This window comes from Babylonia areolata, chromosome 25, assembly GCF_041734735.1.
Source record: "Babylonia areolata isolate BAREFJ2019XMU chromosome 25, ASM4173473v1, whole genome shotgun sequence".
NCBI classification, from domain to species: Eukaryota; Metazoa; Mollusca; class Gastropoda; order Neogastropoda; family Buccinidae; genus Babylonia; species Babylonia areolata.
Window position 1 is genome coordinate 8,187,225 of NC_134900.1, and position 24,615 is coordinate 8,211,839.

Genomic DNA, 24,615 nt, shown 5'->3' on the forward strand with positions numbered 1-24,615 from the left:
GCTTTATTTGAGAGCTTTTTGCCGCTTCATCTTTTTAAAAAGGTTATTTGTTAATCTTTTTGGTAACTATGCTTTTTTGTTACTTGTCATAGTGTGGAGAGAATTGAAATGGTGTCAAGTAAAAATTGAGGATCGCTACAGTTTTGATGTCCAAGAAAGCATAGATCTGTGTTTGTATACGGAGGGCATGCTTTTTGTTCATGTTGCATCTTTCGTTCACCTCAACTATGTTGCATAAGAAAGTGTTTTGTGTGTGTGTGTGTGTGTTCATCCATGTGTGTGTATGGTCTGCGTTTCTTCTCATTTCAGAAAACAAATCACTGATCTTTAATCATTCCATTTTACTTTAATCCCATATCAGAGAGAAGTACTTGTCCAAATGTGCGCCACTTTGGCATTTTCTTTCAGAGCTAAATTTGTTGTTAGTAGGCGATTTGTTATGCACAATTACAATGCATATAGTATTCTGTTGCATTATTTTATAAGCAAAAAGATTTATAATGCACAATTACAATGCATATAGTATTCTGAGGATGCATTATTTTATAAGCAAAAAGATTTGTTATGCACAATTACAATGCATATAGTATTGAAGGATGCATTATTTTATAAGCAAAAAATGTGATGTTTTGTTTTACGCAAAGTTGTTTAGAGTTGCAAAGAAACTTTTGTTTACCTGGATGGATCTGGTATTCTGAGATGAATGTTTTGATACAGGTATCTGGCTTTTGACTGTTGAAGAATGTGTTTTTTGCAATTTCTTGCTTCAATTGTAGTACTGACAAGAAAATGAGGTGAAATATTATTCAATATTGTAACATAGCTTTTTGTTTTGTAATTAAACAATTTGTATTAAAAGTTTTCATTAAAAAAATTCAAAATCAAGATTGTGTTTCTCTCTTGTGTGTTCAAGTAAACTCTTTTGAGGAAAATACATAATTTTCTTTATCATCTTCTGGTATGTATATTTATGTTAATGCTGTATTCATTAATACACAGTCTAAAGATTTTAAAACATTGTAATTTAGAACACATTGTGTCAGTAAATAGTCACAAGTAAATGCTGGCTGGCAGAAACAAGTAAGTGGGAGTCAACATATTTTTGTTCATGTCAAGTTTAGCAATAAGTAAAGCAGTACAATAGTGTTATTTGTGAAGCATCAAGTATGGACAGCAGAATGAAATCAAAATGTTATACACAAATCATTCAAGAGTAAGCACACTGAGGGCTTACAATGAAACAAAGAAAATAAGACAAGAAGAATATAACAAAAGGAAATGTTATGTTGAAAAGAGCAACATTTCTACAGCTGACGGAATGGATCTGCTTGATGGCTTGTGGAGAAGAGATAGATAGACTTTCTTCAACACACTGGCAAGAGACAGAGAAAGAACTGTGGTCTGTTGGAATGTAGAGACAGAGTGGATCAGCAGCTTGGTCAGATGGTGATGGTAAAGACAGTCATAAGGAGCAATGTTTGGTGATGGTAAAGACAGTCATAAGGAGCAATGTATGGTCAGATGGTGATGGTAAAGACAGTCATAAGGAGCAATGTTTGGTCAGATGGTGATGGTAAAGACAGTCATAAGGAGCAATGTTTGGTCAGATGGTGTTGGTAAAGACAGTCATAAGGAGCAATGTTTGGACAGATGGTGTTGGTAAAAAGTCATAAGTCTTTAAGAGGTAGGAGAGGAGGGGGGGGGGTTGAATGAATTGGGGGGAAACAGGGTAGATGTAACAAAAGTCACATGAAAGAGCAATGTCATTATTGCATTTGTATTACTGGGTATTGATCTTATAAAGACAGTCACACAAAGGAGCAATTTTACTGGTACATTTGTAGTGCTCCTGTTTCACTTAATCCTTTGTGAGAATGGAAGCTGACAGATATACTGTAAGACTGGAGTGGTGATCAGATCTCCTTTAGTGAGGACTTGACGAGTTATGTAACCATTAAAGAGGGTGGATGGACAAAGTCGGCAAAAGAGAGTAACAACAGTAAAGGCGAGTGGAAACAGGAAAAGAGACAAGCATAAACGTTGTATCAACAGATGCATATTTTTTTTTTTTTTAAACTGTAAATGATTAAATTGCCATCTGCTCCTGTGTATCTTCAAGAAGTGTCGGTGGAACAGAATGATCAGGACAGCAATGCAATCTGAAAGTTACAGGGAGGGGTATTTCATGTCTGGCTACAAAAGATAAATCTGGCTCTGTAACCACATTGTCATGAATATAATTACTGGTCCTGATTTCTGCTGGTTGTGAAACACAAGAAATTTTGATGGTTTACAGTAAGTGCATAGAAATAGCAAACATTCTGCCATATTTTAGGCAGATGTAATGTAATGTGTACTGCACTTCAGTGCTAAGGTATGCAATTAACTACACCACACATGCCAATTTTATGTTTACTTTTTACTTACAACAGAGGGGCCAATTTTATGTTACTATTTAATTCTTTCACAATGAATACTTGCACATGCACATCAAATGCCACACAAATCTAAAGTGATGTTGTGCAGTTAAATACAAAGACCAAAAATCTTTCACAAAAAATGCATTCATAAATAACATATGTATTTATTAGGTCATGTTAAGAGAACATAATGCAGCTGACATAAATTCTACATACACTCGGCCTTGCACACCCATACAAAACAGTCACTGACACACTGGCACATGAACCAATGAAGCAGTCACACGCACAGTGGCTTATACACCCATATAATCACACACATACTCTGGCACATGTGCTCAAATTATTCATCGTCCCACACACATATACAAAAACTCTCTTCCTCTTTTTTTGTTGTTGTTGTTGTCATGTTGGAATATTACACACTTATTTCAATCCTTGAAGTCACATTATCTGCATCAGTGTTCAGTTCTTCTCCTGTGCCTGAATCACCCGAGGTGTGGTTGGAACCGCCAGACCCTGACAGCTCAGGACTGTTGTTGGGTTTGCAGGGACTGGGGGTGGGAACAGGCAGGGTCTCCTCAATGTGAGGAACTGTCCCTTCAGGGGGAGGCATGTCTGAGACAGGCTCAGATGGCTGGTTCTTCTGGGGACTGTCAGAATGGTGTGACAGATTGTTCCATGTAGATTCTGAGACAAGAGAACTGCCTGGTTCTGCTGCTCTGCCAGGTTCCCTGTCCTTGTGGTTCTGCTCAACCCCCTCTGTCTGCTTCTTCAGACAGTCCACACCCATTCTGGGTGTCCTTGACCTTGCCTGACTGCTTGGGGACAGAGTCACTGGTGACTGTCGTGTATGGGCGGGGTTCAAGGTCACTGGTGATTCTTGCGTAAAGGCTAAAGTTGTTGGTCTCTGCTGTCTCAAAGTGGGGGACATGTTCACAGGTGTCTCCTGTCTTACATTAGGAAACAAATTCACTGGTGTCTGTTGTCTGTGAGTGGGGGACAAATTCACTGGTGTCTGCTGTGTCTGAGTGGGGGACAAATTCACTGGTGTCTGCTGTGTCTGAGTGGGGGACAAATTCATTGGGGTCTGCTGTCTCTGAGTGTGGGAAAAACTCACTGGTGTCTGTTGTCTGTGAGTGGGGGACAAACTCACTGGTGCCTGCTGTCTGTGAGTGGGGGACAAACTCACTGGTGCCTGCTGTCTGTGAGTGGGGGACAAACTCACTGGTGTCTGCTGTCCAAGAGCAAGAGGCAGACCAGCCAGTGGATGCTCACCAGTTTGGGGGGACTGTACCGCATCACCTCTTTGAAGTTGTGGATTTCCAGTCCCTGTACCCTGTGGAGCGACCGCAGTGGGGGAAACCTCAACACCAGAATAAGCGTCTCCAGCACACTGTGAAGGTGGGACTACGACACCTGGCAGCCAGAAGACAGCACCAGCCCTGTCTCTCACGAACACACCTGGACAGACAGACGCGTTCTGCGGACTGCTCTGTGGGGTGGGGTGATAAGACGCAGGTGATGATGGGGACAAGTTGTTCTGGTCCCCTCCCTGCTGGAGTGGGTGTGGGTTGAGCAAGTTTTGCTGTGAGGGGGACGAAAGGTATGCAGCAGTCCTGTTCTGCTTGGGGTCAACTGCCGTGGAATGGGGCTGGCCTGGAGCTGATCCAGGGTCAGTGTGTGGAGACATGGCACCTGTCATGGGCGAAATGATCTTTGGCACGAAATATCTAAAAGGAGGAAGGTCCTGATCAGGCGACACAAACACTGCCCCACTGCCTTCTGATCCACACACAGACAATACCAGTGGTGACATTGCTGACTGGGGACTCTGGGGTGATGTAGCTGTTATGGCGGAGGGGTTGGCCGCAGCTGTGGGTGGTGTGCCTGTGGCAGGGGGGCGTGCAGACCTGGCTGGGGAGTTAGAGCCTGGGGCTTTCTCTGGCAATGAAAAAGAAGAGGTGTTGGTGGAGAGAGAAGGAGAAGAGGAGTTGAGGGGAGGAGAGGGATCACTGGGTTCAGGTTCAGCAATCAGCTGCAGGTACATGTCACTCTCCGAGGGCTTAGCGTGAAGGTAGAGCAGGGAGGGGTTGTCCTCTGGCCTCCTGTTCAGAGACGTCCTGCTGCTGGAACAGAAGGGTGGAGGGTTCTCAAAGACAATGTTCGGGGACATGATGTCTCCAGCTGCTGCCTCTGGTGGGTTGCTCTGCTGATGCTGGAGATAAAAGATGGGTCTTTCCTCAAGTGCCCTGCTCCCATCCCATGCTGTCACTGGTGTCCTCACTGAACCTTGTTGCGAAGGGGGAGTGTACATTTGTTTGTGTGGGGGTTTCACAGACCCTTGTGTTGTGTGAGGACCATGGATCTGTTCATGTGCCATCTTCTGATACTTCAGCAAAATCTGCTGATCTTCAACAGAGAGAGCTCCCAGTCTTGACCTGAAAGCGGCATCATGGCTGTGCGAGCGTGGCCGTGGCGACACATGTCTGCCCTCCTGCATGTCCATCACATCAGTATCAATGCTGAGGGGAAACTGGTGGTGCAGACTCTGACTCTGAAAAAACTGCCGGTCTGGGTGGGGCACTGACCTAGCTCGTGGCCTTTCTCTGCCTGACCGTGCATCATGGGGACTGGGCGACGAAGGAAACCGGTGATGTTCCTGCAGGTCCCACTGATGGCCGGGATCCTGGATCCGGCGCCGCAGGTCCTGGTGCTGAGACAGAGCGCGGGACTGGTGCCTGCTAGGTACCCTCTGCACACCTTCATCGTCACTGGAGTCGTACACAGGTGTGCCATGATACACCCCTGTTGCTGCTCCCATATGGCAGCTGGACCCGCCAGACGACAAAGAAACTCTGCTGTCCATGTCAGTGGGACTGTTGTACTGGTGTGTGGTCACCTCACTGCTGGACCTGGGTACAGGTGGGAGAGGCAGAGACGTTCGGGGTGAGGTGGGCGAGAAACCTAGGTTGACTTCTCCCTCTGACATTCGGGTAACACCAGATGACCGAGTTGTCAGCCGACGGACTGCAACCAAACATTACAGATGTGAATATGTGGTGCTGGTGTTGGATTTGTATATCAGTGTTGAATGTGCTGTTTATAACAATGTTCACTGCATAAAGATCTGAAACTGTGTAAGGATCTGAATTTTGACTGACATAGTGACAATCATTTTTAGAAGTCCTGTCAAAAAGCAGATTTTTCAAAACAATTTCTGTTCACTCTTCTTTTTCCTTTCTTATCTTGCTATGCCTGCTCTTTCACACATGCTCTCACCTGGAACTCTCTCTCTCTTCACCACCCCCAGCCAAGGAATACGGCCATGGCGTCTGGCACTATACACGATCATGCCCAGCATCACCGCCAGCACAACACACAGCAAAGCCAGCACCACCACCGCCGCCACCATGCCCCCCTCCTCCCCACCCTCCCTATGCACCGGGGACTGGGTGACATTGACAGGCGGTGACAGAGTGGCTGGTGTGACACTGCCGCTGCACACACTGCGGCACTGCACTTTGTACTTGCAGGACGACAACCCTGGGTGGCTGATAGGTTGTCCCACCTGGCTGTAGAACACCAGGTTCTTCTGGAGCTGCAGGCCCTGGTCTGGATTATAGTGACCCACCTGTCGGCAGCAATGGCAGGTGTTAATGTTTAGGTCAGCGCACCAGACAACAATGACTGACCCGTCTTCCTAATGTGTGATCCATGATAATGTACAGACACATCAGGCTGTATTTTATATTTCAAATTTTGATGCTCAAAATAAATGAACTAAACTCAAACACAAAACCTGACAACAGACAATCTATGATGCTAACCATTCTGCCACCGTACTGAGATACTTTCAAATGAAACAGTCAACTTCGTGTTACTGGACTGAGTAAAATAAGCGAAGCTGTCAGCACTGTGGTGACAAGCTGAACACAGTCTTGTTTACAACAATGTGTCAAGAAGCCATCAATGCGATGAGAAGTGTAACAACATTCCATACTACAAGCAACAATCGACACCTGCCAGCAACAAAGCCACACACTGACCTTCACATAGCTATAAGTGCCAGTGGACGACTTCTGCACATTGTGCACAGTGAAACCCACGTTGCCGTTTCCATTGCTGAGGTAGGGCTGGAAGGGCCGCTGGTTCTTGTCTTGCAGACTGACTGAACCAATCAGGTTTGTCACACCCTCAGCAGGCAATGACAGCATACAGTCGGCAGAGTCACTGCAACAAGAAATTGTACTGAAACTGCAGACTGATGTCTAGATTTCTCTTGTGAGTCATTTTTTTGTCTGTCCTTGCAATGGTTCTTAAGTTCCCCTGAGTATTACTGCCTACATAGAGGGAGTAAAAATGGTCATACACGTAAAGCCCACTGGTCTATAAAAGTGAATATGGGAGTCACCCAAAAGAAGAGTGGTTCTTGCATCTTCCCATCTTCACACGTTTATTTGTTTTTGATTTGTTTTCAGTTTTGACCATATGGCGTATCCTTAAATTTGTCCTTAGAGAGGTGTCCAGACATTAACTGTTGTTTTTCGTGACTAACTTCTGTGTTCTGACTGACCTTTGTATATGCTAAATACCTGCCCTGGAATATGTCAGTGTGGTGCAGCGCATCATGTCTTAACAGCTGCAGAACATCACTGTCACATTCATGATACTACAGCACAGCTGTTACAACCACACCTGCCTGCCATCACAGTGCTGGTGCAATGCAGGTAGACAGCTCACACCACCAGTGGAAGGCTAAGACGACACCTACCTGTGACCATCACAGTGCTGGTGCAATGCAGGTAGACAGCTCACACCACCAGTGAAAGGCTAAGACAACACCTACCTGTGACCATCGCAGTGCTGGTGCAATGCAGGTAGACAGCTCACACCACCAGTGGAAGGCTAAGATGACACTTACCTGTGACCATCACAGTGCTGGTGCAATGCAGGTAGACAGCTCACACCACCAGTGAAAGGCTAAGACCACACCTACCTGTGACCATCACAGTGCTGGTGCAATGCAGGTAGACAGCTCACACCACCAGTGAAAGGCTAAGACCACACCTACCTGTGACCATCACAGTGCTGGTGCAATGCAGGTAGACAGCTCACACCACCAGTAGAAGGCTAAGACGACACCTACCTGTGACCATCACAGTGCTGGTGCAATGCAGGTAGACAGCTCACACCACCAGTGGAAGGCTAAGATGACACCTACCTGTGACCATCAGTGCTGGTGCAATGCAGGTAGACAGCTCACACCACCAGTGGAAGGCTAAGACCACACCTACCTGTGACCATCACAGTGCTGGTGCAATGCAGGTAGACAGCTCACACCACCAGTGGAAGGCTAAGACAACACCTACCTGTGACCAACACAGTGCTGGTGCAATGCAGGTAGACAGCTCACACCACCAGTGGAAGGCTAAGACCACACCTACCTGTGACCATCACAGTGCTGGTGCAATGCAGGTAGACAGCTCACACCACCAGTGGAAGGCTAAGACAACACCTACCTGTGACCAACACAGTGCCGGCTGAGGGCGGTGGTGACACTGGCCACAGCGTTGATGGTCTGCACCACTTTCTGGTCCGTGGCCAGCTCCTGCACCATCTCCTCACTCAGCTTCATGTCTGAGTCACACATCGCACTGTACGAGTTGGTGAACCCCCCAGGCAGGTTGCACTGCTTCTCATTCTCCCAGAAGTCCCTCATCCAGGGGAGCTCATGCGCTGCCAACGTTGGAGTCCTCAGATCTTTCAGATAGTCGTCCATCTTGATGTCACCAGCTTCTCTGCAGGAAAAAATAAAAAATAAGGAATGAATGTCGATATATATCTTTCAAGAACACCACACTGATATACACTATAAAAGTATATCTACAAACACAATGTTGGCTTAAAGATTTACTTAGTTGTTTAAATACAAGTAGTGAAGAACTTTTCTTTCTTCCCTTCATTCTATTCTTTTAATCATATGTATTACAAAAAACTGAATTTAACAGCAACAAATAAAAAACAACTCTGAGATGCATGCTACTTTAAACAATATGTAAAAAAAAAAGAAAAAAAAAAGAAAAAAAAAAGGTTACAGTGTGTACAGCATTTATTTCAATTAAACTGCACTGGGGACTGCAGGAGCAGGAACTTATGACGAAACTTGCATATCTGCAGCTGTGTATGCGGAGATTTGGGTTAAGCAGCATGAGAACAATGGCACTCAAACACCATGGAAGTTATGGCAGATAACAGAAAAATTTAAGTGCTTACATATAATGTTACTCTGATAATAAAAACTGTGACTAACATTGTAGCCACACTACACTACCACGATGGCTGCTGACTGTCACACAGAAACACACAAGGTAAGTTCTCACCTGCTGGTATCCACGGTGAGCACAATAGAGCCCCGGGCCGTCATGCCTCGATGGTTCTGCAAGGTGTCTGTGGACACGGTCCATGCCTCGCTGGCCAGAAAGACCAGATCCAGGTTCTGGTTGTCTATGGCGTCCAGCAGTTTGATGACTGTGGGTTGCACCAGGAACACCACCACCACCGTGGCGTCTTTGTTGCTGCATCAAATGCACGTCTGTGGTCAGTAGTTTGTACAATGACTTGCAAGTATGTGCATCAAATGCACTTCTGTGGTCAGTAGTTCATACAATGACTTGCAAGTATGTGCATCAAATGCACTTCATGGTCAGTAGTTCATACAATGACTTGCAAGTATGTACATCAAATGCACGTCTGTGGTCAGTAGTTCATACAATGACTTGCAAGTATGTGCATCAAATGCACTTCTGTGGTCAGTAGTTCATACAATGACTTGCAAGTATGTGCATCAAATGCACGTCTGTGGTCAGTAGTTCATACAATGACTTGCAAGTATGTGCATCAAATGCACTTCTGTGGTCAGTAGTTCATACAATGACTTGTAAGTATGTGCATCAAATGCACTTCATGGTCAGTAGTTCGTACAATGACTTGCAAGTATGTGCATCAAATGCACTTCATGGTCAGTAGTTCATACAATGACTTGCACGAATGTACATCAAATTCAATTCTGTGGTCTTTGTTCATATAATGACTTTCAAGTTGCTGCATCAAATGCTTTTCTGTGGTCAGTAGTACGTACAATGACTTGCAAGTTGCTGCATCAAATGCACTTCTGTGGTCAGTAGTTTGTACAATGACTTGCAAGTTGCTGCATCATAAGCAGGGAAGTGGAGGAAGGGGGCAGGCTGAACTCCTACTATTTGTGATGAAATTATAAGCAGCTCTCTATTTTCATGCGGTCCATGTTGGATGCATGCATGCATGCGTGTGCACATGTGTATGTGTGTCTCTGTGTGTTGTGTCTGTCTACATGTATACATGGACTAAGACAATCATGTCTAATAAAAACTATTCTTTAAAGATCAGAATTCACAGATCAGCAACATAAATGGTTTCAAGCAGAATAATCTATTTTGCTGGTTCGCTTTGACCCCAAAAATATGACACCAACCAAAAATGAGTATTCAGGAATTAAATCAAATCAACCCCGTGAACCTCTAACACATTTCAGGAAAACTGAACACCTGAACAAGCCCAGTCACTACCTGATGTCTCGCAGAGCGTCGTGAAGATCCACCTCGGAGTCTCCATCGTCCACAGGCACAGAGCTCTCCACACAGATCCCAGCAGCCTCGGCCATGGCCACGAAGGCCTGAATGCCACGCCAGCCATAGTTGTTGTTCTGGTGCATGGCGGCCACATAGGTGACGTTGAGCAGCTTCACCAGCTCCACCAGGGCTCGGGCCTGCAGGGAGTCGCTGGGCACTGGCCGTAGGAAGTAGGGGTAGCTCTGTCGGTCGTCCAAGTCCGGGGAGGTGGCCGAGTAGGAGATGGTGGGGATGCGCAGTGGGGTCAGGAGGCTGAGGGCGCTTAGCGTCACGCTGGACGATTGGGAACCGATGACTGCGACAACCTTCTTCATGTCGATGACCTGCCCATGGGACATACATTACCATACATTATATAAATTAAGACTGATAATAATGTAAGTCAAATTGAGACATTTCACTGTGTTAACAGGCTTGTGTCTTGTATGGTTCAAGCAATGACACACAGCATCACACACACATATATGCTTTATTTTTAAGTGTTGCAATATCAAGAGACAGTGCTACCAAATGTATCCATTCAGACACAGTTACCAGTTCAGATGGAGGGAGACAATCCTGCATGGCTCAGGCAAATGGAGAAAACAAGCCGTACATATTTCATTAAAGACAAAACAACAAACATTCTAAAATCCAAAGAATTTTCTCTGATACCCAAGAAAAAATATTGAAGGAACACAATCAAAAGACAGGGAAGGAGGGAATGGGAGAGAGACAGAAAGGAAACATGCAAGTAAGGAAGAAACAAAAAGAAGACAGCACAGTTATCTTTTATTTCAAAGAATACATTTCATTAAAAAAAAAATCAAAAAAATCTTGTATCAAGCAAGCTCTCTTCGAGATTTTTGCATTAGTAAGTGTCATTTTTTTATTTAAAAAAAAAACATTCAACACATTCAAAATACATATTTCATTTCAGTTTATTTGTCTCTGTGGAGTTAACACAAAAGAAAACCCAAAAACGTTTATTAATATTTTTGCACCTTTCAAGGTGTAGAGGATACAAGGATACTATAAAAGGGTACATGGTGTTACTGTTTCAATCAAAGTCTATACCATGTGAAACAATGAGAAAACCATAAACATTCATAAATCAAAGTTTTATTGAGACATGTTTACAATCACAACGCTGTTCATTCCAAAAACCCAACTGCCAGGTTTACGACAGACCACTGTAAAGAAAACAATAATCAGCTCAGACAATTACACTAAAAAATAAAAATCAACATTTTAATATAGAATGAATAATGCTGTGTTCTTGATCTAACAACACAGAGATGCAGGCGGCTGGTTCTTTGTCAGAACTGGTTTCCGTGGTATCTGATGCAGGCGGCTGGTTCTTTGTCAGAACTGGTTTCCGTGGTATCTGATGCAGGCGGCTGGTTCTTTGTCAGAACTGGTTTCCGTGGTATCTGATGCAGGCAGCTGGTTCTTTCTCAGAACTGGTTTCCGTGGTATCTGATGCAGGCGGCTGGTTCTTTCTCAGAACTGGTTTCCGTGGTATCTGATGCAGGCAGCTGGTTCTTTCTCAGAACTGGTTTCCGTGGTATCTGATGCAGGCGGCTGGTTCTTTGTCAGAACTGGTTTCCGTGGTATCTGATGCAGGTGGCTGGTTCTTTCTCAGAACTGGCTTCTGTGGTATCTGATGCAGGCTTTTAATGGCTGAAAATCCCAACCTATTAGATGGAATCCCTGGAGCAACTGATGCAGACACAGGTTCAGACTGCACTCTGTCACCTCCACCTTTTCTCTGCTGCCTCTCTCCTGGCTGCCTGGAAGCTGATCAGCTGTTTCGGCCATCTGTACTCTGATCACACAACGATTACTTAAGCTGCTATAATTACCTCCCCTGACAATGGGTCACACAACATACAACACTGGCTGTTATAAATTCCTCCCCTGACAAAGGATCACACAACATATACCATGGCTGTAATAATCACCTCCTCAGACAATAGGTCATTAATATGTATTGTGGCTGTTACAATTACCTCCCCAGACAAAGGATCACACAACGTGCGTCATGGCTGTTACAATTACCTCCCCAGACAATGGGTCATGCAGCATGGTTTTCCCACTGAACAGGTCGGCCATGAGGGCGCTGGCGGTCAGCTTGTTGTAACAGTCGTCCAGCACCAAAGCTCCAAACCTTGGACCTCCCGTCTGGGCAGCCAGAGTCTCCGTGGAATGCAGGAAGGCCAGAAGGGCAGCGACGGAGGAGCTCTGGCGTCGGTAGTCCCCGCAGACAAAGCTGGAGGAGTCTGAGGGGCTGCTGATGGAGTACAGGCCCAGCAGCAGGATGTCGCCCGGCTGGTACGTAAAGCGGATAGCGTCCGATCTCTTGCACTGCTCGCAGTCTGTGCCGCACTCTGACCTCGGGATGGAGGTCAGGTGAGAGGTCAGATTGAACACGAGAGACCCGTTACTGTGTTCCCCAATCTGAAAGTAAATGGTTGAGAAATGCTCATCTTTTAAAAATTGTTTCCCCTACTGTTAATTTGAGATGTTCTGTTCATAGTTGTGTATGTGTGTATGACTGAGTGTGGTTAGTTATTTTTGGGCATGGCTACCCATGGATGGCTGGTTTCAAGTGCATAGACTCAGAATTAACTGATAAAAAACAAAGACAGCTTATTTTGCAGACTCAGTGGATGACAGTTTGGAAGGCAATTTTTTTTTTCTTTGTTCTTTTTTAAGTGGTGGTTTTTTTGTAAGGAGAGTTTCAGTCATCTGAGTCCATGTTTTCAGTCATGATAATCCCTGGTCACATCATTCAATTTCTGGCAGATGTAAATTTTATTTATGCAAGTTATGTAAGTGACCTAAACAAGACTCAATGCCAAAACAGTCCAGGTGTTCTTGATACACTCTGATTGCAATACAAAAATCATGAGGCCAAATGAACTAAGGCCCCTCCCAAAATCAAACTCATTTTCTTCTTCTTCTTTGTTCATGGGCAGCAACTCCCATATTCACTTGTATGTACGGGTGGGCATTTGCGTGTCTGACTGTTTTCACCTCACCATGTAGGCAACCATACTCCATTTCAAGATCTTTAACGCACATATTTGATCTTCTGCTTGCATATACACATGAAAGGCCTCAGGCACAAACAGGTCTGCACATATGTTGACCTGGGGCATCGGAAAAATCCCCACCCTTTACCCACCAGGCGCTGTTTCCGAGATTCAAACCTGGGACCCTCAGATTGAAAGTCCAACCCTTTAACCACTCAGCTATTGTGCCTGTCAAACTCCTTTTCAAACTCATTTGCTCACAAAAAAGAAAAATCTGTCCACATCACATAAACAAAATTCTTTTGAACTGGCTCCTGAAGCAATCTATCTATAGTGTCTGACCAGACTTAAATGTCAGACTGACAGTGACTGCTCTGTGAACAACAGATCCTACTGCTGATAAGGACTAACAAACTGGAGCAAAATGTTTACAAAATAAATGAATGGTGTGTGTGTGGGGGGGGGGGAATAGAAAGAAAACGACCTGAACAGAGATATTAAGTCACAACAGAAATCTTTACTTGTCAAAATAGAAGTGTTAACAGTTAAGTGGTGAAAAAAAATCGCATCACAATCTCAATATAGACTTCATTATTTACCATCATAACACACTTAAACTTTATAATGCAGACTTATTTCAACAACACCACACAAACTACACTCTTCAAAATACAGACTTTACCATCACAATACAGACTTGACAGACTTTACCAACAACACCATCACCAAACTTCACCATCACAACACATACATTACCATCACAACACACCCTTTACCACCACAACACATACATTACCATCACAACACACCCTTTACCACCACAACACAGACATTACCACCACAACACACCCTTTACCACAACACAGACATTACCATCACAACACACCCTTTACCACCACAACACAGACATTACCACCACAACACAGACATTACCACCACAACTTAGACTTAACCATCACAACACGCTCTTTACCACCACAACTTAGACTTAACCATCACAACACGCTCTTTACCACCACAACACATACATTACCACCACAACACATACATTACCATCACAACACACCCTTTACCACCACAACTCAGACTTAACCATCAAAACAAAGACTTCACAAGCAAAATACCTTTATCCACTGCCCTCTGGAGGCAATGTTGATGAAGTACAAGGGACTGTTAGCAGGCATAAAATCTCCGAACCGGTCTGGAACCAGGAAGCGATCTTGGCGGAAGTAGGATGGCAGTTGTTCGGGAGAGAAGTAGTGGGAGTAGTTCATGGCCTGGGGCTGGACCAGCGACAGCAGGCCGTTCTTCAGCACTGCCAACAGCTCCTGGCACAACCCAGGTGTGCTGCCTCCACCACAGGCCTTGGAATGCGCTCTGCCCAGCAGAGCAGCTAGGGAGTAGAAGGAATCGAGGGCAGCCGGAAGGTAGTCAAACATTTCTATCTTGTCCTTCAACCGGCAGCGGGCGACAGGAGACTGCTGCTCAAAGCAGCCCAGAACCTCCTGCAGATACTCTGTCACCAGGGTCTGCCAATATGGCCCCAACTCTTCTGGGTTGTCCAGGGCATGGAAAAAGAATTCGTTGATATCGTCCAGATGGGCAGTTGCCGGAGAGATGGACAGAAGTGTGTAAGGCTCCACCAAGGAAGGGATAGTGTGGGATGTGCCGACTCCATCACTGACCAACCAGTACAGCTGGTTCACCTGAACATCCATGATCAATCCTTTTGGAATGATGTTGGAATGGGCATGGAATGGGAAAGGGGGGATGTTTTTCCCCTTCTTGTTTCAGGTAAAGTAATATTAGAGAGAGAGAGAGAGAGAGACAGAGACAAGAGACAGAGAGAGAGGGACAGAAGGTCAGACAGACAGACAGACAGACAGACAGAGACAAGAGACAGAGAGAGAGGGACAGAAGGTCAGACAGACAGACAGACAGAGACAAGAGACAGAGAGAGGAGGACAGGTCAGAGAGACAGACAGACAGACAGACAGAGACAAGAGACAGAGAGAGAGGAGGACAGGTCAGAGAGACAGACAGACAGACAGAGATGGTAAAACTTTGGCTTAAAGATGAAACATCTTTCTTAAGTGACAGTAAAACAAATTCACTAACAATTGACCAAGATCTGCACATCAATGTAAAACTGTTATACTTTCTTAGACAGTCTTTTCCCCAGGTTTCTTTTTCTTTCTTCCTTTTTTTCCACATGGTGACAGTCTCAATTATCTATTTCTGTGGCAATAAGAGTTAGTACTATTAGTAACTAATTTAAAACTACATTTAGAAAGCAGTCCACAAAATGGACAATGTAATGAATACACACTCACACACACACACTCTCTCTCTGCAGAATTGTGTTTCTGTAAGCTACCTTTTCTCGGTTATGCCAGCGACTGCGGCGATCCTGAATCATCTGGAACAAGATGGTGGCCTCTGTGTCATGGCCGAAGAAGATGACCCCCAGACTGGAGAAACGTGTGTCGCCCAGCTCAATCAGCAGCTCTCTGATAAACCTGTTTTCACCGTTATTGATTATCAACATGAATATGTCATAATATGATTCATGATGATAATGATAACAATGAGGGTGATGCTCACTGTGAAGACATTAACTGAACATCCAAAATGAGAAAATATGTTTCAGCACAAACACTATTCCCAGAACTGATGTATAAGAAATAAGGATAATATGTCGGCAATTAAGTGCTGATTTTTTCAGTACAAATAGATCATACTCTGAGCTGAATATTTCATTGTGTTTATGCATGCATATTTGTAAATCATAAATCTGTTTCCATCAGTGTTTTAGTTTTAACTGTTATGTTTTCTACTGGGTGATAATACTAGTGTTTGTTTTTGCCAAAAGAGGGGTTTTAGGACCTCCACAATTGTCCTCTTTTTTCTGTCCTCTCTGCAGTCATTCTTGTATTGTATTGTACTGTACCCTTTCATTGATGTGGGTTCTTTTACATGTGCTTAAAAAAGTTCTTGCTACACACATGACCATGGTTTATCATCTCATCCAAATGACTAATGACTTCTTGCAGCTTCCTTGATAAGCCAAACAGACCAGTTTTCCATGTTGCTTACAATCCATGGTTGCAGCTGCTTCCTGCATACATCTGACTTTTTCTGCAGTGGGCAATCAAGAGAAAATCTGAGCACCACCAGAAAGCTTGCCATGTCCCTATTTTGATCGAGACTGTAGTCTTCTTCCATATCAAGATAGTTCTTTTCACCATTTTCTTTCACTTTCTTTCCGTAGTCAGAGCTGGCTGAAAAGACACGTAGAGTTGATGGCTCAGGAAAACTACTGTAACTCATCAGTTCATGGGAAAAGCCACAATTATGTTTTAGCCTCCCAGTTTGTCTCTTGGAAAACCTCAAGTTGTATCTTTAGCTTCCCAGTTTGTCTCTGGGAATAACCCAAGTTGTATTTTTAGCTTCCCAGTTTATCTCTCAAAAAACAAAATAATAAAGTTATATTTCAAGCCTCCTAGTTTGTCTCTAGGAAAACCTCAAGTTGTATCTTTAGCTTCCCAGTTTGTCTCTGGGAATAACCCAAGCTGTATTTTTAGCTTCCCAGTTTATCTCTAAAAAACCAAAATAATAAAGTTATATTTCAAGCCTCCTAGTTTGTCTCTAGGAAAGCCCACCTCTCCATGCTGTCTTCCACATTCTGGTCAGAATGCCAGAAGGCTTTCTCCTTGAACACACACACTCCAGCCTGGGTCGCAAGTCTTTTGAACTCCTGTGGGGAAAAAGTCAAAAGATATCTTTCAGGTTCAATTTTAAACTGTGACCACTCAGTAAGAATGAAACTTCAAGATGCCAACCCCTGTCAAGTCTTTGTAGGAATAATCAGGAAATTTGGTAGGAACATTTTGAATTTGATAGGAACACTCGGACTCCGAGCCACATCAGCAAATGTACATTTTATCTACAAGGCATACAAAACACTTGGGCTCGAAAACGGAGTATGGCTGCCTACATGGTGGGGTAAATAAACAAAACGGTCATATACATAAAATGCTAAATGTTACATGTTTGTCTGAGTGTGTATGTGTGCGTGCCTGAAATCTGATTGAATGACACAGGAAATGAATGATGAGTGCCCAATGGCAGCCATCAGTCGATCTACCCAGGTAGGCAGCCTGTTCTGCAAATGACCCCATGTTTGTGAAGCGCTTAGAGCTTGGTCTCCGACCAAGGATAGGCGTTATAGAAGTATCCATATCAATCAAAAACCTACCTGCAACACAGTGTAACTGCTACCATTAAGCTGATTGGTTCACTCAATGCCATTTCGATGTAAACACACATGCGATTAGCTGGTCATCATCACAAGAGACAAAGGTTTGTGGTGACTGCCCTGGCCTCATCATCGATAGGTTTCGAGCGTCTGGGTAATGTTACAGCAGGAAAGCATGTGACCATGCTATATAACCAAAGATGAACTTGTCTGAACAATTCTGACATTGACGTAACTTCGGAACATACTGCAATCAAGTGTAACAAAATATGGCGAAATCATAACAGCTGGCATCTCTGCTTACAGGTGTCCTAAAATAGCTGAATACAGTATTACTATTAGCCATTTTCAATGTGATGGAAACCCATGCAACAGAAAACAATGAATTATAAAAGGCAGAGACAAAAACACAGATAACCAGACAGAAAGACAGACAAAAAATTGCAGACAGATGGTGGACAGACTGACCTGAAACCCCTTGGTACCATAGTTGTCACTGGTGTAAATCCCGACAACGTAAGTCCACTTCAGCTGCTGAACCAGATCCAGCAGAACCTTCCGTACAATCAATACAAGTTCTGATTATAACAATATAAGCATACTGTTGTCGTATGAATGTTGTCATGAAACAAAACTGCTTAACACCTGGACACATAAGATATGTATGTGTGCATGCATTACACAAGCATACATGCACATACAAACATATAAGTGTCCATGTCATTCATTCATTCCCAACACACACACACACACATGCACACATATACAGAGAACCATGCAACTTACATGAATGCATGAATTATGCATAACACACACACACACACACACACACACTTTCATCCATTCACACACACACACACACACACAAACACACACACAGAGTCAGTCACTTGGGTTAAAAGGCTCTATGTCAGCAAACACACACACTCGTATATTTAGACATAAATAGTGCATTAACACATTTGTCGTCTTCTCTCTTACCCTCCGTCAGTCGAGTTTAGATAAACTGATCAGACAGGACATGAAAGAGCGTACCTTGCTCTGTGTCAGATCAGAAGGCACCGTTCTGAAGAAGGTGGGGAAGGTAACTTTGTCGCTAAGGGTAGACACAGTGGCCGAGGTCCCAAAATGAGGAATCTGTGTCGTGGCAAGCAGCCTGGCCACAAAACTGGTTGTGTGGCTGGTTGTTGTTCCAAGGATACCTACCCAAAGGGACAATTATGATCAGGGTAATTATTGTGGAAAAAAAAATTTCAAACATAGAAACTGTTACCTGACTTGTTTCTAACCATTTATGTACATGAAGAAATGTAGTAATTTGTGGGATGCAGACTTCTGATACACATGTAAATAATATACACATATACACAGAGAGAAAAAGAGACAGAGTGAAAGGGAGATAGAGAGAAACGAAACGAAACAAAATAAAATTTTATTTTATTTTACCTGGGAAATAAGCAATTAGTATGCTTTTTCCACTCAGCCCTAGAGAGACACAGAGAGAGAGAGAGAGAGGCTAATGCATGAATCCATGTGCATCAACTTATAAACACAAACACTGATCATTCTAGAAGCACACACCATGTACACTAAAACACACTGATACAGACCTTTTATCTATCAAAAAATATATACATATAATGATATATATATACACACACTAAACTCTGCATACTATTCACACACACACACACACACACACATGCACTTTCTCTCAGTCGCGTGTGCGAGTGCACGCACGCACACGCACACACACACACACGTACGCACTTTCTATCCCGAGTCAAATATTCATACATGCGCTTTCTATCTGAGTCACACACACACACACACATACATGCATGCACTTTCTATCAGAGTCACACACACACACATGCACTTTCTATCTGAGTCTCACACACACACACACAAACACACACACACATACATGCACTTTCTGAGTCTCTCTCTCTCTCACGCACACACACACATATATGCACTTTCTATCTGAGTCTCACACACACACACACAAACACACACACATACATGCACTTTCTATCTGAGTCTCTCTCTCTCTCACACACACACACACACACACATGCACTTTCTATCTGAGTCAGACACATGCATGCATGCACGCACGCACGCACGTACACACACACACACACACACACACCTGCCAGAGGTGGAGTGGCGGGAGTACAATTGAAGTCAGGATGAGATGACAACAGCTGACCCATGTGACGGGCGGCCAACATGTCCTGACTGCAGTCGTCATACACACGCAGCTCTGCTCAACAAACAACACAGATTAACATCAGACACAGAACATGTCTTGACTGGAGTCGTCATACACATACAGCTATGCTAAACAAACACAGAATAACATCAGACACAGAACATGTCTTGAGTGCAGTCATCATACACACACAGTTCTGCTCAGCAAACAACACAGAATAACATCAGACACAGAAGATTTCTAATGTCAAGTGTTGAGGAGTCACACCACTATAAGTTTGTTTCACTGGGTAAATTACCACTTTTGTAATCTTGTGAGTAATCAATATGCAAAGAATTGTGGTAGTGCATGCGTGTGTGAGAGTGATTTGAAAAGATGTGGGTGTAGTGAATTAATTTCATGTCTACACCTACAATTAGCGATCTGGATAACCATTCCTTGAAAGCTGTGAGATGAAAGGCAATACAAAACTGACTGTGTATATTTGCATGTTTCTGTGTCTTCTACTGGCTCTTCCATTTTAAGGTCCCCTATGATATACCCTATCAATAGACAACATTCAGACAAACAGGTTTTTTGCAGCTACCCAATCAATAGACAACGTTCAGACAAACAGGTTTTTTGCAGCTACCCTATCAATAGACAACATTCAGACAAACAGGTTTTTTGCAGCTACCCAATCAATATAGACAACGTTCAGACAAACAGGTTTTTTGCAGCTACCCTATCAATATAGACAACATTCAGACAAACAGGTTTTTTGCAGCTACCCAATCAATATAGACAACATTCAGACAAACAGGTTTTTTGCAGCTACCCAATCAATATAGACAACGTTCAGACAAACAGGTTTTTTTGCAGCAATCCTATCAATAGACAACATTCAGTCAAACAGGTTTTTTGCAACTACCCTATCAATAGACAACATTCAGTCAAACAGGTTTTTTGCAACTACCCTATCAATAGACAACGTTCAGACAAACAGGTTTTTTGCAACTACCCTATCAATAGACAACATTCAGTCAAACAGGTTTTTTTTGCAGCTATCCTATCAATAGACAATATTCAGACAAATAGGTTTTTTGCAGCTACCCTGTCAATAGACAACATTCAGACAAACAGGTTTTTTGCAGCTACCCTATCAATAGACAACATTCAGACAAATAGGTTTTTTGCAGCTATCAATAGACAACGTTCAGACAAACAGGTTTTTTGCAGCTATCCTAATTCCTATCAATAGATAACATTCAGTCAAGCAGGTTTTTTTGCAGCTATCCTATCAATAGACAACATTCAGACAAATAGTTTTTTTGCAGCTACCCTATCAATAGACAACATTCAGACAAATAGTTTTTTTTCTGCAGCTAACAACAGAACAATGTCAATGGAGACAAACATGAGCAGGAAAGAAAACTGTCCTTTCCAAAATGACTTTTCAAAACTGCTTTAACAGAACTGGGTCAGTGTTGTAGGAAATGAGTCCATGTCAGCCCATGTAACCATCAGTAACAGCAAACAGGGTTCATTATGTGCTTGACATGACTGAAGTTTAATCTCCTCAAATGAGACTCATCACATCATGACAACAGATTTACATCATGCACACACAGACACACACACACACACACACACACAGACACGCACACAGACACACACACATTGAGGAAGTAGTTTGGATCAATAAGGAAAAGGGTGACATGCACAATAAGCATTTGTTGTTATTTGCAGCAATACCCTGATTATTCTTTTCATGCATTCAATCTTTCCTCCTGGTTTCCACATCTGATCCATATAGCATGCCCCTCACCCACCTCTGAACATATACACACAGGAATGTAAACGCATGCATTCACTCTCTCTCTTTCTCTCTCTCTGTGAGTCATTCTAAGCTTTAGACATGTTTCTTCCTTGTTACATCAGAATATCTCCACAGACAATTTCAGGAAATCTTACTTATTTCACACTCCAGACTACTTGAATGTTTGTATATTTTCCATAATTATCATTGTCATTATTAATGAAACATAAAAGAAAACACAGCTTTCTTTTAAGATAATAAAATCCTGCACACAGCCTTGTCTTTGCCCAAAACATGGATGAGATCAATTTGTGAAATCGCTAGTGTTGTACAGTAAAAAGATACCTCATTTTAACATGAAATTCTGTGGCTCTCTGTTGTGGTATATATACAAACTTATTCAGAAATGCATAAATCATTAAATGACTTCATGAACAAAAAAGCAACAAAATCAACCAAATAAAACAAAATTCCGAGGAATGCAGAGTGTCTTTATCGCAAATCAAAGCAACATGGATAATCCCATTATATACAGAAAGTGAAGTAAACAAGGATGTATTTCAAAGACTGAGTGTTACTAACGGTGGGGTGCATTCAGGTCCAAAGGGACATGAAGCTATACAATGTTTAGTTATATAGGAAGCATTTTGAAAAACCAACTGGGCATTTCTCAACATATTAATCTTTTTCTTATGATCTCAGACCATAATTATCATATATGAAAAAAGCATTTATCAAGTGAGAATGATCCCTCTTTATTCATGAAACAACTCCCACCCCAGTAAATCCCAATTGTAATTTCTGATTTCAAGCACACAAAGAGCATTAAATCAAAGGAGAAATATGCAAGACAAGTACTGCTTCTAAGGGATCTGTATAATAGCCTGAAGCAAATTACAGGAAAAAACCAAACCAAATGACTGCTTGAGAGAAACTATCTAAATGTTAATATTTTTTTTAAAGGCCGACTTCCTTCATCCAAGACAGATTTGACCCTGCCCAGGAAAAGAGAAAGAGACAGAGACAGACAGGCAGATAGAGGCAAAAAAAGAGAATGAAAGACAGAGACACAGACTTCAGAGAGAAGTGGGAGAGAGGGGAAGTTAGAGACAGGGAGGGGGAAGGCAGGGGTTGGGGTTGGGGTCGTTTCTGGGGCAATGGAAATACACAGCAGAAGAATGTTGTTTCCTTTAGGCCTATATCTTGCATCAAGCCTTTGTTCGATGCCTTATTAAATTCACATAACCATAAGCATACAATCCATACATACACGCACATCTGATACCACTTAAAGTGAAAATATGCATATGCACTTCCATGCTCACACACACACACATTCACACATAAGCTAGTGCACACCAACACACATGCATGCCTGCGCACATGCATACAAACTCTCCTGAACTTTCATTCAATCCTTTTACCCCTTTAGGGACATAGGAATAACTAGTAAATGAATCAGAATGAACACCACACACTTTCAGAAATTCGACTACAACATGAAGCTTGCACAGCTGTAGTGAAACAAATTAAGCAGGATTATGATATACAACTACCTCCATAAAAAGACATACATGTCATAACTGAGATATTTTAACCCCATGGACACAAATGACAAATCAGTTTCAATTTTTTTAATACATTTTTCTTGTTTCTATATTCAGTGATTCAGGTATTTCATAGAATACACATTCCTTAGCCCCTGCAGTGTTCATATGTAGTCTGCATATCTGTGTATCGGTTTTGCTGGCCACAAATGAGCCCACAGTAACTGACTGTGCTATAATATAACCCACTGCTATTTGTGACTGCAACAGGCAGCTACCACCTCAGTAACCTGAAGCTGACTGATGTGGATAACCAGCATGGGGAGGTATGAGAAACAGTGCGTCTGACACAACACTCACAACACCAGAACGACACCACATTCAGAGGGACAGTTACATGCTCTGCAGCCTGCAATTCAAAATCATCATTTGGAATGCAGGTGCAACAGTATAGAGGTTTTGGTGACAAACCATATACATTTCTCTAAGGGGTTGGGGGTAAATTTCTCCTCATGCAAGATGAAGCCATAACATTTTGGGGAAAAATGTGTATTTATAACTGTAGTGCTAGTTTTTTTTTCCAATGCAGTTAGTTCTGCAAGGGTCAAACCTGATATGACCTAATTCTGAAAGCAAGACAGTGTTCACTGCTATGACAGCTTCATCATTAGCACATCAGACTTTGATGCTAAAGTTTGTGCAGTAAAGATCCTGTATTTGAATTGTAGCAGTGCTGAGTAGGTTACGGCTGCACATAATTCTTATCTTTATTACAGTCAAACCAGCCACACAGAACCACATCAGGGCAAAATAAATCGCACAACATAGAGTTAAAAGCAGATCAAATTTCAGTTCCATAAAATCAATATCACTATTTACAGAGTATTTCCATCAAAGCTTATTTTTTTCCATGGATCAGAGCCCAGCAACACAGTTATTGTTAGTTTCTGTCAAAGCCACAAAAGCAAGGTCTCACCCAGACGCAGTCCCGGAATATACGTCCCCAGTTCAGTGTTTGGAGTGTGGCCATTGAGTCGGTTGACAGCCCACATGAGAGCGGCCACTGTCTGCAGCTCCATGGCCGACACAGCACCACATCCCTGTCCTTGTGGTCTCCTCAGTTCCAGGAGAGCTGCCACACCCACCACTTCATCTCCACCAAAGTCCGCACTCCCATTGGCTGTACACACATGAAGAACAAGAAAGGCAAGGCCTTCAAGACTCACTTGTGATACACTTAAATAAAATATCCAAGCTTTTTGTATATTGAGTATAATTTCAAAATGTAATGTTTAAGATGAGAAAGATCAGTTTAAAGCAAATTAAGTCCCCTAGCATTAATTACAAAGTAATTTCCCTTTTTTACTATCTGCACCAAAACGTTTGCAAAATAAATAAAACTTCCATGCTTAGCAAAAGAAGTTCCTGTTTGAACAAAAAATGATAATAATGACTGCTCTTGTTGTTGGGTCAGAATGTCAGATCAAAGTGCCAAGTTTAGAGAATACAAAAAATATAAATATAACAGTAAATGCAGTTTGCATATAATTAGGCTTCATTTTTTATTTTTTTTGTGCCCATCCTAGAGGTGCAATATTGTTTCAAACAAGATGAATGGAAAGAACTGAATTTTTCCTATTTTTATGCCTAATTTGGTGTCAACTGATAAAGTATTTGCAGAGAAAAT

At 42.7% G+C, this 24,615-nt stretch overlaps 1 protein-coding gene across 2 annotated transcripts in view; it reads right to left on the reverse strand.

The window, feature by feature from the left end:
* Positions 1-245: 245 nt before the first annotated feature.
* The window catches only part of LOC143299956 (uncharacterized), a 38,750-nt gene continuing 14,380 nt past the window's right edge, over positions 246-24,615 (reverse strand). For both annotated transcript variants that reach the window (XM_076613502.1, XM_076613503.1), the window contains 14 exons: positions 23,905-24,108; positions 19,521-19,634; positions 18,401-18,567; positions 17,834-17,920; positions 16,770-16,864; positions 15,485-15,626; positions 14,232-14,813; positions 12,131-12,529; positions 10,028-10,413; positions 8,804-8,998; positions 7,943-8,221; positions 6,470-6,653; positions 5,703-6,054; positions 246-5,450 (listed from right to left, as the gene is read on the reverse strand). In XM_076613502.1, the coding sequence (XP_076469617.1) occupies positions 2,839-5,450; positions 5,703-6,054; positions 6,470-6,653; positions 7,943-8,221; positions 8,804-8,998; positions 10,028-10,413; positions 12,131-12,529; positions 14,232-14,813; positions 15,485-15,626; positions 16,770-16,864; positions 17,834-17,920; positions 18,401-18,567; positions 19,521-19,634; positions 23,905-24,108 (5,798 nt within the window). In that variant the 3' untranslated portion in view covers positions 246-2,838. The remainder of the gene's footprint in view (positions 5,451-5,702; positions 6,055-6,469; positions 6,654-7,942; positions 8,222-8,803; positions 8,999-10,027; positions 10,414-12,130; positions 12,530-14,231; positions 14,814-15,484; positions 15,627-16,769; positions 16,865-17,833; positions 17,921-18,400; positions 18,568-19,520; positions 19,635-23,904; positions 24,109-24,615) is intronic.